Here is a 19,290-nt window from a genome sequence, read left to right as displayed (position 1 = left end):
TAGGCACATAGCAAAGCCGCGGAAACTTCATGAATCCTTCAAATGTTTCATCAGATCTGTGAGGATCACACTGAAATATTGTTGTTCTTCTTGGGTTATCTATATGAAACAGGTTTTGTCAGCCAAACAAATTTGTATTTGATAGTTTTGTGAAAAGAAAGTAAATATGATTATTTATTTGTAGCACTGTTGACAGACCTGAGCTTATCTCGTGTCTTCCCTGTGACCAGTAACTGTGCTGTGACATTTCAGACAGGACAATTTTCATGATCCTCTTTTATTTTCGGTTCACAAATGCATTTTACAATTATAGTCTTGCTTTTTTAAGGTCAATTACAATTACGCAGTTACTCACAAACAGAGTGGGCAAAGAGTGACATATCTTCTTTACTCAATGTTCTTTGTTCTATTTGAAACCAGTAAATGATGATATCTTGAAAAAAAATCTATTAACGGCACCCATTCTGTGAATTATTTTCTGTTGTTATAGTTGAGGCACATCCAACAATCTTTGAAAAAAAGAGTGGTTGTAATCATACTCGGAGTGTGTTAGAGCAGGTTCTTGAGTTATCTGGCTCTTGTCTCTCAGTTCAATTAACAAATGTGACGCTAGGTGGCAGCAACTCCAACCTAATACAGTGTATTCTTTAGAAAGAGATCCCAACGCTGTTACTGAGTATAAGTTAATATATTGTTTTCTTTGGGTATTTATTTTTTAATAGAGAAAACAAAGATGATCCTAAAATAATTCAGTAAACAAATCATTTAGTTTAAAAGGGTGAATGTGGAAGAAATCAAGTACTAGTAAACAATTAGTTAATGAGTACCAATTAATTAACTTGAGCTAATGATAAGGTAATAATGAGTTGATTAGAAAATGAGTGGGAAACTAAATTAATATGAATCATTAATAAGGATATACCTTGTTATTCTTAATGGAGGACTTTCTAGTAGTTAATGATGAGTTACTGCAGAGACAGGCAGATCCAGCCTATCAATGAATTATTTGGTAATGATTAGTTCATGAAAATCTGTCACTCAATCTCACTGACTTCGAAAATAAACACTGAACCAGATTTTTAACAGCCCAAACTAGTCATTGCTAAATATGACTCTCTGGTGTTCAAAAGGGATTAGTGCAGGGACCACTCTTCTTCATTTCTGATCTTGGCTTTTCCATGTATCACATGCTGACCATGCGTATGCATGTTTTCTGCCGCACTAGCTGCATGGCTCCAGGGTTGTCAGTGTTGGTCTGTGGGTCAGACGGTAAGTCTGAAATATCTCAACCCTTATAGATGCAATGTAAGTTTGTGTCCACATTCCTGATCCTCCCCTAACATGTAGGCTATTGTAATTGTTTGGTTATCATCTGACTTTTTATTTGGCGCCAACGTCAGTTCATTTATTTCATTTGCCTAATACTTTGGTTTATATTTATACACTAAAATATATTTATAAACCCAAACGATACCTCATAATATAGAATACGTTGTGTTGCTAAGCTCATCTTTAATGACACAGATCACAGAGATGACATTATCAAAGCAGCCACCTTAATGGCTCCTCTCATGCAAACACAGTCAAATTGGTTGTTTGGTCTTGAAATTGCAGGCTGACAAATACTGCTGACATCATAGATATGGATCCCAGCCAAAAGAACAAGGCTGGTCTCAGCAGGACATATATAGATTGTAATATCAGACTCATTCTGGATTTATTGGATTACATAGATGCAGTTTGTTCAAAAACACTGGACTTTTATAAAGCCTTTGATACAATTGAGCATATATTTCTTTATCAGTCACTTAAGGCGTTTGGTTGTGGTAAAAAAACAAAAACAAAAAAACGGTAATGATTATCTTTAATACCTCTAAAAGATTCCAAGTTAATATAGGATCAGGGAATGTTGCCCTGTATCTCCTTTAGTCACAGAATTATGGTACTTTCTATTAATTTTGTACATCAAAGGATCTGAGTTTTTGTTAAGGTAATAAACATATTGCAACTGGCAGTTGATACCACGCTATTCTTAAAAGAGAAAAACAAATAACTCTCAATTGGATAAACCACAGTGTTAAATAATATCCAATGACATAAACAGGCGGTAACTTCAGAAAGTGAAGAAAAAATTTGGCAAAATTTACATTTTCTGTCAGTTTTGTTCCATCTGACAACAAATAATGTAGCACAGTTACTGAACTGTGCTACATTATTTGTTCATACCTTAAGTTGGATTTAAAACCATTTGGAATCACACAAATCAGTCAGTTCAGATCTCTGAAGTGTTTGGAAAGCTGTGCACAGACATAAAACGTTCATAAGACAGCATGTCACCAAATATGAACTGTTTTATTTAAACTTCAATGAATTTATAGTAGCCTATCGACAAAATATGAAACCTGATCCTCTCCACTCGAGCACTGACCTGAGAGCAGCTCGCACCTGCTCCTGTGATTCACGCTCTTTAATGTGTGCGTGGCAGTGATGTCACAGAGGAGGAGTCTGCTGCGCTCACTCAATCTGTTGGATCAACACAGATGTACGCATGCCTTTACTCCGGAGCACTTTAACTCAAAATAACCAACGCTGAGTTTATGTGAGCTGCCAACAACCTCTATGCAACTGGTCTCGTGCGGAAGCCTGGTCCCACAGTGGAAGTCGTGAATGCATCTTGAATTTCTGCGAGACCTGCTGAGCTACTAACAGGTGTTTTGGGGCACGCTGCCCGGAGGGAGATCATGTCCAATGGGAAAGACGCTAATGCTGAGCAAAAGTGAGTACAGGAAACTGGAAAATTATTGAGACGCTTAAAGTTTGACTTGATTCCCCAATTCTTAATGTGGCTGAAAAACCTGTTTCGTCTCTATCTTTGTGGCTTTGTGTCTCACTCCTGCGCAGGAAACAAAAAAACCCTATTCGTTTCCTTGTTGACTTCCACCATAGTTCACTCTTTGCCACACAACATGGCACAGCTTATATGTTAATGATTATTATTTGATATAATATTCAGGACAAACACATAGGCTGCAGTGTTTTTTGTGATTATGTCGGTATATTGGGGAGACCTTCACTGTAACTCAAAGTTGCTCATTGCTGTGAACCTCTTACATGGACACACATGGATCCTGCCTTTTTATCAGTTCACACAACCCTTCAGCACACACAGTTAAGCGCATATGAATTTTCTGTGTGCATTTGTCTATCCATGTTTGATTTTGTGTGGCAGCTCCTCACAGATGACACTGAAAGAGTGCCTGGATGAGTGTATGGAGGCGTTGGATCTCTTCCTTAACAACCACTTCAGTGAGAGCCTGGAGAGGCTGCGTCCAAGGTAACAGAATAATCCTGAGCCACAGGGGCTTCAACCGGGCTGTTACTGTCTGAGTTCACTTTTTAGTGCACTGTAAGCTTTTTTTTAGCACATTCATGGTGGTAAAATTATGATATCAGCAGTGTTTGGCCACAGGCAATGTCAAGAATCGTCTGTGGTGTGAACTGTCAAGTATTGTGCTTCCTGTCAGCCAAGACATCAGGGTGGCACTTGTAGGCTTCAGTTCTCCAGGATATGAGGTGTTTGCTGAAGCTGACGCCCAAGGTCTGACTGATTCAACAGCCGACAGAAATGGAGCCCTGCAAAACAAACACTGTGCACAAGACAGGCACGGATGGTAGATAAGATAGAAATAATAAAGAGAACAAGATATTTACTCTTTATGTCTTCTCGACAGTAGCTCTGCCTCTTGCATGACGTCTGTTTGCTTGTGGTTTTATATGTATGATGTTGATCCGGACTCCTTATTCCCTATGTAGAGTGAATGAGAGTATGTATCATGCTCTCATCTACGCCACAGTGCTGGAAATGCAGGCTATGATGACTTTCCAGCATGATGACATCAGCAATGCAGGAAATACCATGAAGAGTGCTCAGGAAGTCTGCCAGAGGTCAGACAAAACATCTCACTTTATTCTCTAAGGTGCCGCTAACCTTTCTTCAACAGTCCGTGAACCATAATAGGCAAATATACATCAGTGCATTTACATGAGCTGTTTCTGACAAAATGACCGATTTGACTGTGTTTGCATGATAGGAGCCATAAAAGTGGCTACTTCGACAGTGTCATTTCTATGTTCTGTCATTCAAGATGTGGTCAGCAAAACAATGTCTACTGTATTATGAAATCTTGTTTGTTTTTTGTTCAGGTTTCGACGGAAATCCCCAGGTTTGGCTAACAAGTCAGGAGGGGAATCACTCACTGAAGGTAAAAGGGTTGGATGTCCAATTTAAAAATGGCCCATGCAGTATAAATGAGAAAAAAGGCATTGTAATTACATTTTTTCAATGGGATAAAATATATAATTTATTGTGTACGATGTCATGTATAAAGTACATTTGCAATGGTGTTGCAAAGGTCAGTGCTAACTACCTTGGTATTGCTAAGTTCTCTGTTTCCAACAGGCCTACAGTTTTACCCTGATATTCAAAATCCACGGATGTATGTAGGCACAGCACTGTTTTAAGCTAAATGCTAGCATCAGCCTGCTAACATGCCCACAATAAAATGCTTTCACATGGACATTAAGCCAATATTATTAATCAAGTTCATCATCTTAGTTTAACGTATTAGCATGCATTGCCAATTAGCACATAACAAGATTTGCTGAGGCTAATAGGAGTGTCATTATTCATGAAGGCAATGTGGTTATAACCCAAAGTACTAGGCAAATACAAAAACCAAACTAATGATGGCTCCAAATAAAAAGTCAGGTGATGACCAAAGAATTACAATAGCCTACATCTTGAGGCAGGACATTTATTTGCAAAGAAATGTGCATGGCAATCCATCCAATTATTGAGATATTTCAGACTTACCTTCTGACCCACAGACCAACTTTGACAACCCTGAAGCCATGCAGCTAGTGTAGCTAAAAACATTTAAGCATTGTCATCTTATACGTTATATTTGGAAAAGCGGAAATGAATAACAGTGGTCCCTGCACTAATCCCTGTGGGACACCAGGAATAAGCCCACTCAGACAGAAGTGTTTTCTTTCCGTGTTATTTTGTATCTTATCTTCTCTACTAATCAAATATATTAACATCCAAGGCCAGAATTTGTGCTGTATTGCTTGCAGAGTATGATTGTGTTATTTATTACATTATGTGTGTATATACGGATGTGTTTTCCAGAGCAGCTTCATGCGGAAGCGTGTTATGCAGAGTGCCAACTCCAAAGAGCTGCTCTCACCTTCCTACAGGTACAGTAGGCTAGTCAGCTTTTTCTAAAAAAAATGTATATATATATATATATATCTGTATTTCCTTCTTAACAGCACACCAACTTATCCAGGTTTTCAAGACAGTCTGAAAAAGTGTCCAGTATTAATTCACTTATTTATTTATTTTGTAGGATGAGAACATGGTGAGTTTCATCAAAGGAGGAATCAAAGTACGGAACAGTTACCTTATTTACAAGTAAGTAATATAGATAAACATTTTATTTACTGAATGCCATGTGTTGTCAATTCGCAGTTATGGTATATACATAATCTGTCTATTTCAAAGCCAAACTGGCAGTACTTGTTTTAAAAGTGTTTGTCTTGTTCTTATTAAAGGGGAACTCCACCAATTTTACAAATAAACTTACATTAAGTTTACTAGTCATGAGAAATATGATCAAGCCAAAGAAAATAGTTGTCCAATATCTTATGAAGATTTTGTGAAACTCATTAATTAACCCTCATGATGTCATCAGGGGTATCTTTATCTTCTTTTGGAATGTCAATTTAACACCATTAATCCTTTTAAAAAAACTGAGATTGTGGAGTTTGAACAAGGTGGCACTTGGGAGGTTTAAAGGAATTCTGTTGAGTTGCATTGTGGGAAATTTAGGATGAAGTCAATTTGAAGTTTGACCTATACAAGAAAGTAAAAGTCAGGACATGTTGGCCTCTGTGCCAAAGATTTTAATTAGTTTTGTTTTAATCTTACAACTCTCCAAACTTTTTATAAGGTGAATGTTGAGTTGCTAGAGTGCCCCTTTAATCTTTTAAAATTCACATATACAGTATTGTATTTAGATGCTGATTTGTGTCATTAAACCATTGACATAGTTGCCCTTTATTTTCCAGAGAGCTGCATTCCTTCACAAAATCTCAAAACTTTCTCAAAGGACCCAGCCACTTACACTTAGAGGGAGGAATATCATTTGGAATTGGGGCGTTTAATCTGGTACGTCATGAAAGTATCCTCATACACCAATACTAAATTTTATGTTGTGGAGTATGTGTTTGTGATATACAGTTCATCAGATCATCTTTATTTACAGACACTCTCTCTATTTCCCCCTCGGATACTCAAACTTTTGGAGTTTGCCGGCTTCTCTGGAGACAAGGTGTGATATATAAACTTCCTTTGTCAGGAATTACTTGTTAACTGACACACCCATGGATATTTTTTACATATGGTCCTGTTTTAGGAATATGGCCTGTCCCTGCTGCGTGATGGTGCAACAGGGATGAATCTGCGCTCCATGCTGTGCGCTTTGCTCCTGCTCTGCTACTACACCTTTCTCACATTCATACTAGGTAGTGAAATACTCATTTGTCTCCTTATATACATCTGATGTTTTACAGTATATTGTGTAATGACCTGTCATTGATATTCCATATATTATTTGCCTGTCGGACTATTTCTTTATGATTAATCATATCATATCTCTGCTTTATCCTCTGAGGGACGGGTGAGGGAGAGGTGGCTGAAGCTGAAAGCCTGCTGAAACCTTTCCGGCTCCGCTACCCCCGGGTCAGTGGCAATCAATGACTGTATATATAGATGGACAATGCGTCTCCATCTGCTCGCATTGTACGTAATTGGTGCCAAAATAGCCCCTGCGATAGGCGCTGCCATCTTGTGATGGTGACGTCATACAGAGCCAGAGTCTGCGCAGTAGAGATCGGCGAGTGAAGTGGCGGTAGCTAACCCAAACGCACACTTAACTTACAGAAAAAACAGCAAGGATCCTGCACGCCGGCGTGTTTAACAGCAGAACAGCTTCTCTGTGTTGGTCTGAGGTTAACGTTCACAGGTATGGAAACTTCAATGACTGTAGTGATTGTTTTAGTTACATTTCCACTTGCGGATCATCCTCTACTCTGCTCACCTGGAACTGATTGGCTGCAGGAGCCGAATTTGTCAACAGAGCTGTCAATCATCATTTTGACAGCATCAAATAACTAATTAAAAATAAACTTGTCAGAAAAATGAACACTTGGATGTAAATCAGCATGGTAATAACTAGCTATAATGACAGAAACTTATAGCAGAAAAATGTATCGAGCGTGTATTTTGATTTTATAGTTTGACCCATGTCCCACCTGTTAACATGGGGGAGGCAGGCTTTATGACCTATACTGCAGCCAGTCAGCAGGGGGGCGCCCGAAATGTTTTGGCTTCACTTTTAGGGAGCTGTCATGTCGTCCATCTTTTTATACAGTCTATGGTGGCAATAAGCATTATCTGTTTACACAGTCAAAGGTGTTAGTGCTTATGTGTGCTATTCAGCTGCAAATGTGGCTTCAAAGACCGATATCTTAACCATACGCTCTTATTATCTGCAACACGTACTGTTTTTCAGAGAAATTAGTTATCACGAAAACATAAATTAAGCCCTGAACATTAGCAGTTCCTGTGATTTGGGTGTAGTGGTTTTAACAAGTTTCACGTACAAAAACTGGAAAATCTTCCAATTTTCCTCTTGCTAGCTGACTCATGCTAGCTTGTTTACTGGCTACCGTGTTAGCAGTTACCCCGACAGCTGTAGTTCAGGACTCCTTAACAACAAGGTATTTCCCCCTGGGGTGTGATCATTGATTTACGAAGATACACTTAAATTCTAGTTTGTACTGCTGGCACGGCTACAACCGTGACTAGACTTCCCGGCAGATTTTCAAATACCTTTTACCTACCCTTTTACCTTACCCTGTTGACAAATTCTCAAATTGACCATAATAACATTATACTGGAAAATATGAACAACTAAACAGTGCTAAAATATATTGACATTACGATTTAAACTAAATTACTACAACAAAAATGTACTCTGCTGTCAGTGTAGAATCTTGCTTCAATAAATGCCCAGCTCAAATGAGCTTGTAAGGCAGTAAGCCTCCATTCACATACATGAGGTGCAATTCACTTTCAATTTGTTGACAAAATGCTGAAGTTGTAGCATTTAACCCACGTTAACAATATCCTCAGGTAACTTCATTCTTTATAGCCCCATGGGGCAAACGTTACCAAGCGCTCTGCACGTGAGGCTTGTTTCAAAGGAAAGTTAGCTTGCTAACAGTTAGTGCTGTGACAGCTGACGGTCACAGAGCTTGCCAGCACGTGCACTGTTATGTCCTGCAAAGCCACGACCATCCAGATGAAATACTGTGTTTTTAAGGAATCCCCGGTAGTTCACCAGCTAGCTTACAAATCAAACGAGGACACATGGAGGACAGATTGGCAACTACAATGACTTTAAACATCAATTAACAGTTATTGTTCTTTGTTTCTAAAAATGCTTTTGTTGCATTATGGGAAATGTAGGAGCCAGCATTTTTTGGGGCTTCATCCATTCTAGGGACTAATAGAATTTTGACCATGTTTTTATTATGTGCCTGCAAAAACCCTAACTTTATGGTAATGCAACAATATATCACAGAAGTAGGCCTACACCATTATAGGATGATTTTTTTATGACAACAGTAGATTTAATTTCTGTTGTTGTGGCCATACTTTCTGTCAGTTTAAATAGACATTGATTAAATGAATTATTATGAACAAAACAGCAACAACTTTCTAGCACAACTTTGACCTACTGTAATAGCTATTTCTATGCGACACTTTTTTTTTTGGTACAATGACAGATTATTAAATTGTGTGATTGTTTCCCTGCCCTGTCGCAATTGCAAGTTTGATTGTCAACAGCAAGGACATTGTATTATAGTTGACAGAAATTATAGTAGTTGTTATCGTAGTAGTTATAGTTCCATTGAACTTAGACTGGTTTGTAATGTTTGTATTACACATATAACATTGTTCTTATTCAAACTTGTATTCTCTTAATGTTTGTTTGTACACCGTCATTGAGTTTTTGATACTCACTCCCCCTGTCACTCACGCACTCCCTCCTGCACTCTAAATCCATCATCTTACCTTTGTTTTAAATGCGCTTCCACACCTTCATGCTATCACTCCTTCCACTTCACCTGACCCAGTAAATTCACAACCCCTGTTTCCACTCCACCTTTTACCTACATGGCAGCCCATCCCAGAGAACAAACTCAGAGCTCTGACACAATGTGTACCCTACCAAGAGATGGAAATGTCTTGGCTAAACACTTCTAAGAGTTATTACCATACAGTAGGACTGCGTGCAGTTATATAAGGATTGAACACGATGTATATTTACATGTAATACTGCATGTAAATATGTTACTTTGCAATACCAGAGGCTAAAATCTAATTGCTTAAATTGTATTTTTCTCTTTTATCCAGGGAGCAATATTTCTCTTCTTTGCAGGCCGAACTGAAGAGATAAAGGGAAACATTGATGAGGTGGGTTTTGTAAAATGTGTCATTAAGATGGCTAGAAAGATCGACGATTAATGTTTTATTTACATTTACATTTAATGTTAGGAATTTTTCTCACTAACTTCCAGAATTTTAAGTGATTGCATACCTTCTTGAAAATAGTGAAGCAGGAAATACTTCTGTTTCCCTTATAATATTACTGGCCAGAGCTACAGAGAGCTACAGTTAATAATGTTAATATTTTATATGCAAATTCTTATAAATACATCATTACTGTTACTTTAGATATTCTTATTGACATTCTTTATGTCGTAATATCGCTTGGCTTCCAGGCAGTGGCACTCTTTGAAGATGGCTGCAAGGCTCAGCAGGCGTGGAAGCAGTTCCACCACATGTGCTACTGGGAGCTGATGTGGTGCTTCACCTACAAGCGTGCGTGGAAGATGGCGTACTTCTACGCCGACCTGCTGAGCCAGGAGAGCCGCTGGTCCAAGGTAGACAACACACATGCCAGAGAATCTCAAAATGAATGTAGCTGCTTGATGGTATGATGATGTGTCGGTTCAAAACTGTGCGTTTATCTTGAGAAAAAACGACTGACATTTATTTTTTCTGTCAGGCTATGTATATTTACATGAAAGCTGCTTACCTCAGCATGCTGCCAAAAGATGAGGCCAGACCTTTTGGGGAGGACGAGGTTGAGCTCTTTAGGTAAACACACATTAAATGTTCAATGTTTTAACTCAAACACAATGCTGTTCTCCGACAGCTCATGGTATACTATTGTTTAACCAATGTGTATATGTTGAAAAGCAGCTGTGAGGTGAGTAGCATTGTGTACTCTTGCTTTGAGTGAACCTACTGTGAAAGTTAGTTATAAAATATATAAAGTGCAGACACGTGTTAAATGTAAGATAAGCACAGAGAAACATCTCAAATGTCTCATGTCAAACTTCACACATACACCATGGACAGTTCAACATCTAAGTCAATGAACCAAAAAAAACACATTCTTGATCGGTGCAAGACTTTGATTTTGGTAAGAATCAACAGTGGCAAAATTGTTTGTCTCTTCTCATCCTAATACACAGCCTCCAACATTCATGAATGGAATTATATAAAACAGATAAACTTTAGAAACAAACACAACATCAAGTTTGTCAGCTTGGTAATATGTCTATATCTTTTTCAAGAAGTTGTTCTGACTTTGGGAAACTTTTGTGCAATTTGTCCGAGTCAAAGTATTTTTTTTTTTATCATTCCGACGCCATATTCAGGCTTAGTGGACAATGAACATTGGAATTAAATTTATTAGCTGGACAGCGACAAGACTCCATGTAAATGTTGCTGCCTGTGTTAATATGCAACTGTTTTGCAGTGATGCTGTTTAAAACAAGTACATCAGAAGTTTTGCCTTTGTTATTTCCTTTCTCTTTAGAAAAGTGCCCACATTCAAGCAGAAGATAGCAGGGAAGTCTCCTCCCACTGAGAAGTTTGCTATCCGTAAAGCCAAACGCTACAAAGCTCCCAGCCCAGTCAGGCTGTCAGTGCCTGTGCTGGTAAAACTCTGCTCAAAAACACACACTCACACAAAGAGCCTAACGTTTGACTCACAGAGCCTTTCAAGAGTACTCTCTGTGTCTTTTCAGGAAATGATGTACATGTGGAACGGTTTCAGTATGATCAGCAAGCGACCAGAGCTGACTGAAGGCATGATGCAGACTTTGGTGGAAGCAGAGCGCACCCTGCTGGAGTCTCCCGGTAATACGGCTAATCCTGCACCATGAGTTTGAACAAAACCTCCTCAGTGTAAACACCACTGTCGACAAATTAAACAATTCTGCAGAGCTAATGACATCTGGCCCCTTCTTTACAGAAAATGAGTATTCGTTGGATGACCGCTGTGTGATCCACCTGCTGAAGGGGCTTTGTTTGAAGAACCAGGGTCTCATCCGGGAAGCCCAGGAATGCTTTAACAAAGTGTTGTCCAGGTGAGCACCAATGGAAATTGTCCTAAAAGTGCGTTAAGGTTTACTTTTTGCCTTTCCCTAACTTAAGAGTGAAAACTGTAATTAGAGTTTCTGTTTCATAGCAGCTCTTACCTGCATGTACTGATAATATCAAGTCATACGATGAGTGTTTACATTGTAATACAGGATGAAATAACTTAATTCAAGCTCATGCAAAACATTTATTTCTTCATTAATTTTCTATTTAAATGACCATCTGCATGGGAAAAAACTCTTATTATTACTGTGGATGTCCATGTAAGGATGGGGTGTTGATTTAACATGTGTGTAAATTGTTACTGTACATGACAGAGACATATCACCTTCTTTCTGTGTGTGCAAAGTGAAAAGAAGATCAGGTTTGACCACTACCTGGTGCCCAACACTCTGGTAGAGCTCAGTCTACTATACATAGACCAAGGCAGAAGAGACGAGGCCATTAAACTGCTGCACAAGGCCAAGTAAGTTACTCCTATGAACACGCAAAAGACACAAATGTAGTAAGAACAGACTAGAATATACTGTATGTCATTTTCATCCTTGTGCCCATAGAAAATGTGCATTTAATACAGAAAAGCAGAGATGTAACTGGAGTTGAGAAGTTGTTGGAGACAGGCCTTGTTTGCATGGATTACTGTAAGGGTACACGTTTATGTACTTTAACAAAACACTCACTGGTGGTATAAAAATTAACCTTGCAAAACAGCTCATTTATGAGAGCTCTGTTGTTGGTTTAAGCAGACACTGGGTTTATTACTGCAATACTGCTGTAGCGGTGGCTAGCAGCTAAGTGCTTTAACCAAAGTACTGTAAAACAAATACATAATATTATTTTGAGTTACTTGTATTTCACACTTCTTTTATATTCTTTCACCACTCTATTTCAGAGATATATTTTACCTTTAACAGCACTACATTCATTTGACAGCTATAGTTACACGTTACTTGGCATATTTACGAAATTCAAAAGAATTTACATTTAAAACATATGCAAATACAAAAAATATGCAAACCCCTACAAAAAAAATTGTGTGGTTGTTGGTCCATGTCACATTTTAGTTGTGAGTTAGTAAAGGTACATTTCCCCTCTGCACTGCTTACATGGTTTTTTTAATAACTGTTCAAGGATCCAATATTTCACAAAGCATCAAGGATAAAGGGAACAAAATGAAATAGAAAAATTACAAATAACAAAAAACAAAAAATGTGACCTACATTTGCGAATCAGTACTTCTCTTTAAGAAGGCTTTTGGATTTAGGGTTGTTACTTTTATTGCAGTATTTGTACTTTACTTAATTAAATTATTTGACTAGACTTGGATGGATAGACAGATAGAGTACTTTATTTACTTTATTTATCCCTGGTAGGGAAATTAGCAGGTGAGGTGCTAAGAGTTTTTAGTTAGACTAGCTTTGGACAAAGTCAAGCTAGCTGTTTACCCCTGTAAGCTAAGTTAAGCTAAGCTAAGGGGCTACTGGCTAACGCTTCATATTAACGCAGAGACATGAGAGCGGTATCATTCTTCTCAGCTAACTCTCAGCTAGAAAGCGAAACAGTAAGTATATTTCCCAGAGATTGAACTATTTCTTTCTCATTTATATGGTATAAATGTATTCAATATTTAATTAAAGTTACAAATATAAATAAAACCCATTATTTTTCTTTATTTCACAAGATTTTCTTACAGGACTGTTGGACAGGATAGTAATACAACAATGTACTGGTTCTGCCCTGTGATTACTCGGTGAAGAGACACTCGATAGACACACGAGGGCGTTCTCTGCCTGTTGAATTGAGTTCTGAAAGGCTGTCCCAAACACAAATGTCTATCCTCTGAATGATTTGGGTTCTTGAAGGCAGAACAGCAGGTGTTCATGAAAGTAAATATGTAGGTGGTGTTGAGAAACCTTTCAGTATAATAATAATTTATAAACCACCAAAACTTATCTATTTCACACTTTGGAAAAGGATGGAGTGCCCCCTTAAGACATATAGATGGATTCATTACTTTATTAATCCCCGGGGTGAAATTAGATGTTACTTTTCATGCTTTAACGCTTTCCATTATTTTTCCTTGTAGACACAACTACAAAGAATACTCGATGGAGTCCCGTACGCAGTTCAGGGTACACGCTGCCCTGGCCAAACTCAAGGCTGAGCACGTCGAGGAAGATGAAACTCATATGTAGGAAGACGTTTCTCATCGTCTGGAAAATCTCCATCCACTGGACTCTTTGGTTCCCTCACAGATGTGCCTGTTTTAACTTGATGCACAGTTTTTAACCATAATGCATTTTCAACAGGTGAATTATGGGTAATTTACCACTGTGTTCAGGTTTACCTCTTGAGGTATTTTTGTTTACCAGTCTTCAGTAGCATTGTAAAAAGAAAATGATATATAACATGGAGGAATATTTACAAGAGCTCATTCTTCCCAGGCTGGCTTTTAAGTACTTTAAAGAGTTTGACACCTTAAGTTGAGGTACGGTGTATATACAGTTATATTTTATGGAAATTGTTTTTATTGTTTACATTGAAAATTAAAAGACACTAAATTTTAATCAACATTTGATTGAAAGCTACTTTATATATCAGATATTTTATGACTTAATGAAGTGTATTTTAATGACTTAATTTCACTATTTTTAAAGAGTTCCAGGCGATTATTGCATCATTTAGTAGATTCAGCATGTTGTGCTGTTTTGGAATAAAGACAATTTAAGGTGTAAAGATGTTTTTGGTATTTGTAATACAACAGCAAAAATTTTTTATCCATCACTGTTTTCGAAAATAGTTAACTGGATTGAAGAACCGTGTGAGCCACAGTCTGCAGCCAGTTTTCTGTGCACCTTCAGTCATGCATTGCCACACTTAAAGGATGCAGAATAGGTGAAGCAACTGCTAACTGCTGTACTAACTCACTCTTACCATCTTTGTGTTTGTAATGGTCAAAATTAAATTTTTGTGCATCATTATGAAAGCACTTTATATATTATTATAGCACAAATAAATTCTACATGTTAATATCTGTGTTTTGTCTTTAAGTTCAACAGAATTGGCAATCATTTGTTTGAGTTTGAGACAACTTCATTTATCCCAGAGGGCAATTCAGTTTCACAGCCTACCGAGTCACATAAAAACAAAACCGAAACAAACGCAATCTCAGCAGCATTCAGAAATAAACAACACGTCAAGGATTGTGAACCAGAGCATTGCTGCAGACACACGGGTCGCACAGATCATAAGAACAGTTTAAAACACAAGTTTACAGGAACATTCCAAAAAGCAGCCTGATAGCAGAAGGAATATAAGAGAAGGATTATCTGTTTGTTCTCCTAGGTGGGGCAAGATAGCGCCTGCCTGAGGGCATTAAAGAGTATTCAGATGATAGAATATGGTCGGATTGTTTTATAATGCCTTTGGCTTTCTGGTCCACACGTTTCTTCCAGAGGGCGCTCAAGTCACATCATTTTGGAGCAGACATAAACAATGTAGTTAAGACTGTTAGTCCTTTACAGACAACCCACTAAACCAGCAGATAAAAGAAAGGGTTAAAAGACTTTCAATGAAAGAATGATCAAATCTACATAAAATGCTTTCAGAGACACAAAAAGAGTTCAGCTTCTGCATCAAATGAAGTCTTTGTTGTCCACAATTGACTCTGTTTTCACCAGACTTCAGTTGAGAGTCAACCACTGTTTCTAGATACTAACAGTTTTTCCTAAAATCAATTATTAATTCTTAAAGTTTTTGTCACATTAAGGTCAAGATAGTTGTCATCGCACCATTGGACAAAGGCTGATAAGGCACTGCTATGACCCGATATTGAGCCCTGAAGAAGTGACTGCAGGGCAGTGTCATCAGAGAACTTTACAAGACAGGTGCCCTCTTGGGAAGTTCCACAGCTGTCTGTGTACATGATAAAGAGCAGGGGCGAAAGGACACCGCCCTGAGGGGAACCTGTATTTGAGATAATGACGTTGGACACGTGACCATTCACAAAGACCTGCTGAATTCTGTCAGTTAAAAAGTTTAAAAGCAACAGTAAGATCTGATTAAGCACTTTAAGAAAAGAAGCTATCGCTCAATTAAAATACGAGGCTGCATCATGTTAAAAGCTGAAGAAAAATCTGCAGTCTTGCAGCCATGCAAGTCTTGCATGGGATTTGGGTTTTTCATTACAAGGGATGTAAGTGTGATTGGTCTAAATTTGCAATGGATTCCTATGATATTAATTGTCATTTAAAAATATTAAAGACACATTGCAGTATGTACAGAGAAATTTATTTCAGTATGGACTAAATACATATGTAGAGAAGAACTGACATACGCTCAAACATTGCAAAAAACAGCACATTAAGTTCTTTTTTGCAGATGAGAAAAAAATAGATTGTTTTCTGACATCCAGGTATTACAGATGCACTCAGTAACTAAAACAAGCTTTTAACTTATTCATAGTCTCTGAAAGAACTGTCTCACTTTAGTGTGTTACGCAGAACACCTTGCACCTGTTGCAAAGTCCCAGCAGAAGTGAACGTCTGAAACGACTCAGTCCGAGACTACGCGGAGGCAGCAGGAGGTGTGGTAGGAGCTGCCGCCTGCTCCTCTTTTATTCTTCGTTTCATAAGTTTCTGCTTCTTTTTCTCTTCCTTTTCTATTTCTGCAACCATCTCCAAGAACTGCTTGTTGCGGGGGTCCATTGCGTAGCCAAAACGTTCCCTGGCCTGAGCAAGCAACTTTTCCCGGCGAGCTTTCTCCTCCTTTTGCTTTTGCTTGGCTTCACGCTTTTCTCTGCGCCAGTCAGCGACCATCTTTGGCATCTTGGCCATGTTAGCTGCTATGAGTTTCTCTCTGCAATGATAATGGAAAAAATTAGAGTAACAAATGTTAATGTGGTGCATGTGTCAAAAGCTGTACATTGGCTACATTAGAACACATTATGTCTCATGGATTGCAACACAATTGGTAGTTTGTTCCCAGTCAGTAAGCCTTGTAATAACTGATGGTCCCCTGTCTCTTCCATCTCAAGACTTGTCTCCCAGTCCATATTCTTTGGATCATATTAAAATCACAAAAGATACATCACAAATATAACAAAACATGCGTGCATCATTAGAGCTGTCACACCTAGAAATGAATGACCAACTATTTTGATAATCAATTAATTGTTTCACACATTTTTTAAAGTAGAAATGTCACATTTTCGGTTCCAACTTCTTTGATGCAGGAATTGCTACTTTTCTTCATCATTTATGAGTGTTGGTTGGACACAAGAAGGAATTTGAGGGCATCACTTTTGGCTTTAGGAAATTGTGATGAGTATTTTTCACATCTTTTATTACAAAATAATAACAACAATAATAACAACAATAAATAGTTACAGCTATTTTGCTGTGTGTTTGTGCGTACTAATCAAACCACTGTGATGACAGTGCAAAAGTATATCTAATTGTCGATTTATTGCGTCAAATTATCTTTAAGATACTAACCAGTTGCATTATAGAAAATATAGGATTCTGCTTTTTTTAAAAGGAAGAAGTGAAGAAGGGTGCAAGATGTCTGCGGTATGGCAGATTTTTTAAAGTTCTGAAACGGACAGCAAAGTTGCTACTTGCAATGGTTGCTCAGCATGGGTCATGTGAGGAGGGGGCAAATTTCATCATCCAAGCTTAAACTTTAAGTTTTATGAATATTACAGTTTTATTTGACATTTTTATTTACATACAAATAAATATGGTATTTTGTACATAACCTTAGTTTAAGTATTTTTCTTATATTTCTCAGTGAATGTGTACATTTTGAAAAGCACTTTATTATGTTATTTCTGCATCTGCCAGTGGGCCACTACAATAAGAGTAGGCATGATATAAATTCCACTACAGAGGAGACTTGATGTTCTTTGCAATTAGGTTGGGGAAAAAAACATGCGCCTAATATATCGGTATCGAAATTGGCAATCGGCATTAAGGGTTGGAAAATATCGGCATATCGGATATCAGCAAAAAAACTCCACACAATATCGTGCATACCTGATATGATTTTACTTTTTCTCAAAAGTGAAATGTCTCTCAATTAAATTAAATACAATTTTTGGTTATTTTTTCTTTTTTCACTGTAAGTGTCGATATTACCAAGATAAATCGGTATTACTTGATATGAGCCCTTATCCATAATCCGTCAGGCGGTAGAGAGTATCTAATGTTACCTGGATTTGATGCTCAATATTTACTCCTGTGTCTTATTTTGTGGCCCCTAAAATCCTGTATTTAATGTAGTAATTGTTACATGAAGGTAATACAAGAGATGTAACACATCCTCGCCTTGCACAGTCCTGAGAGTCAACAGACCACAGTATTCTAATGCCTGTCCGATAATTGACACAATGACGTTAGCTCCAGTCGCTTCAACATTACTTACTTTGCTAGCCGTTTTTGGGTTTCCTGCATTTCCTTGACTTCGATATTCTTCAGCATCACCTCTAACGTAGGGTGCCATTCTTTTTCCTCTGCAATGATCTGATCTAGCTGCTCGTGGCTGGACCACAGTGAAGCAGGGTCGATGCCCGAAGCTGAGCCGTAGCGACCGAACAGCTTCTTGTCATAGCGGGCCGTCTTCTGCCACTCTGGCGTCTTCTCACTGTACTTGTCTGGAATAAAGGGCTCTCGGAGGTTCAGCTTTAAAGGCTTGGGGTTATAGGACGCCGTCTGCAATAGCAGCCCACTTTGAGAGCTCGCGGAAAGTAAAGTTTGTGAAGATGAAATTCCTTTTAAAGTCCCACATAACACCGCCGTCCTCCTGCACAGCATGGAGGCCGCCATTTTTCTTCACCCCAACGAAGGACCCGGAGACTGAGGTGACTACCACAGTGCCTGTACAACACAGCTGATTAATCTTCCACGTGCTCTGCTATAGGCCAATGATTTGAGATGGTTTAAATAACGGGTCGTATGTTACAGCTACCCACAATGGAATTGATTTACATAGCACATTTCCCTACAAAGGCAATTCATTCAAGTTATTTGTCTAAGAGACTACTAATTCTACTTAGAAAATTTTGAAAAAAGATATTAGTAGGCTTAGTTACTACACAAAAAATGGCAAAAGAGTAATCAAATCACTTCAATCACTATGCAAATATGTATACAGTCTAAGATATTCCACCACATTCACTTCACTAGACCTGCTCCAAGCAAAAATATATTATTTTGACATTAGTTTCCAGAACTGGCCCTCAAAGCTCATTAAAAATTCCCACTGAAAAAACGTGTGTGTGTGTGTGTGTGTGTGTGTGTGTGTTTGTGTGTGTTCATCCCAGCTCTCAACAACACTCACTCATAACTTATTAGGCTACTAATAAATAAATAACTTCAATTTACTTCACTTGTACCTGGTGAGTAAATAAAAGGAGAAATAAAGTTTAGATGGGCGACTGAAGCTTGTGAACTATTGCATGAACATTTCTAATAGCTCAGTATTTTTGGGGGTGGAGACGCCAACAGAACCTTAACTGAAGACAGCAAGTGGATTTACTAAGTACAAGTCAACGTGGCGTCCATGCTGTTGAACAACTCAGTGACCCAATCCCAATCTCCACACTTAAGCCTAAGCGCTGAACCCACACAGACTTAAATGATGTCAGACATGCAGTGCGTGAGGGTTTGAGAACTGCATAAAAATCAGGAATGGGACACACTATC

General features: G+C 38.2%; 2 protein-coding genes across 3 annotated transcripts; one reads left to right on the top strand and one right to left on the bottom strand.

Annotated features, from left to right (window-relative positions):
• Window positions 1-2,538: 2,538 nt before the first annotated feature.
• Window positions 2,539-14,617, top strand: LOC138602820 (tetratricopeptide repeat protein 39A). 2 transcript variants are annotated; one of them, XM_069674399.1, is made up of 18 exons: window positions 2,539-2,776; window positions 3,230-3,334; window positions 3,814-3,945; window positions 4,204-4,262; window positions 5,192-5,259; window positions 5,412-5,476; window positions 6,133-6,232; window positions 6,330-6,395; window positions 6,480-6,588; window positions 6,738-6,805; window positions 9,548-9,607; window positions 9,916-10,077; window positions 10,203-10,294; window positions 11,022-11,142; window positions 11,233-11,344; window positions 11,460-11,574; window positions 11,937-12,053; window positions 13,674-14,617. In XM_069674399.1, the coding sequence occupies exons 1-18, from the start codon at window positions 2,742-2,744 to the stop codon at window positions 13,780-13,782; spliced, it is 1,695 nt and encodes a 564-aa protein (XP_069530500.1). In that variant the 5' UTR covers window positions 2,539-2,741; the 3' UTR covers window positions 13,783-14,617. The 2 variants fall into 2 exon arrangements, with proteins under 2 accessions (XP_069530500.1, XP_069530502.1); XM_069674401.1 differs by lacking the exons at window positions 2,539-2,776; window positions 3,230-3,334; window positions 3,814-3,945 and having other exon boundaries at window positions 4,255-4,262; window positions 5,197-5,259.
• A 1,243-nt stretch (window positions 14,618-15,860) lies between these two features.
• gadd45gip1 (growth arrest and DNA-damage-inducible, gamma interacting protein 1) lies at window positions 15,861-18,411 on the bottom strand. The gene is made up of 2 exons (XM_069674402.1): window positions 18,011-18,411; window positions 15,861-16,444 (listed from the first exon to the last, which is right to left on the bottom strand). Exons 1-2 carry the CDS (start codon window positions 18,409-18,411, stop codon window positions 16,153-16,155), a joined length of 693 nt encoding a protein of 230 aa, XP_069530503.1. The 3' UTR covers window positions 15,861-16,152.
• Window positions 18,412-19,290: the final 879 nt, after the last annotated feature.

This window comes from Semicossyphus pulcher, unplaced genomic scaffold, assembly GCF_022749685.1.
Source record: "Semicossyphus pulcher isolate SPU_LCO1_2020_fin unplaced genomic scaffold, fSemPul1.0.p SCAF_23, whole genome shotgun sequence".
NCBI classification, from domain to species: domain Eukaryota; kingdom Metazoa; phylum Chordata; class Actinopteri; order Labriformes; family Labridae; genus Semicossyphus; species Semicossyphus pulcher.
This window is presented reverse-complemented; position numbering and strand designations above follow the sequence as displayed.

What these genes read in the sequence shown, in the direction of transcription:
- LOC138602820 (XM_069674399.1), top strand. Translation starts at nt 2,742, where the DNA reads ATGTCCAATGGGAAAGACGCTAATGCTGAGCAAAA. An exon ending in CTGCTCTCACCTTCCTACAG is followed by an intron (nt 5,260 to 5,411) that starts GTACAGTAGGCT and finishes TTTATTTTGTAG; the next exon opens with GATGAGAACATGGTGAGTTT. An exon ending in TTTAACAAAGTGTTGTCCAG is followed by an intron (nt 11,575 to 11,936) that starts GTGAGCACCAAT and finishes GTGTGTGCAAAG; the next exon opens with TGAAAAGAAGATCAGGTTTG.
- gadd45gip1 (XM_069674402.1), bottom strand. Translation starts at nt 18,411, where the DNA reads ATGGCGGCCTCCATGCTGTGCAGGAGGACGGCGGTGTTATGTGGGACT. An exon ending in ACCCAAAAACGGCTAGCAAA is followed by an intron (nt 16,445 to 18,010) that starts GTAAGTAATGTT and finishes TTATCATTGCAG; the next exon opens with AGAGAAACTCATAGCAGCTA.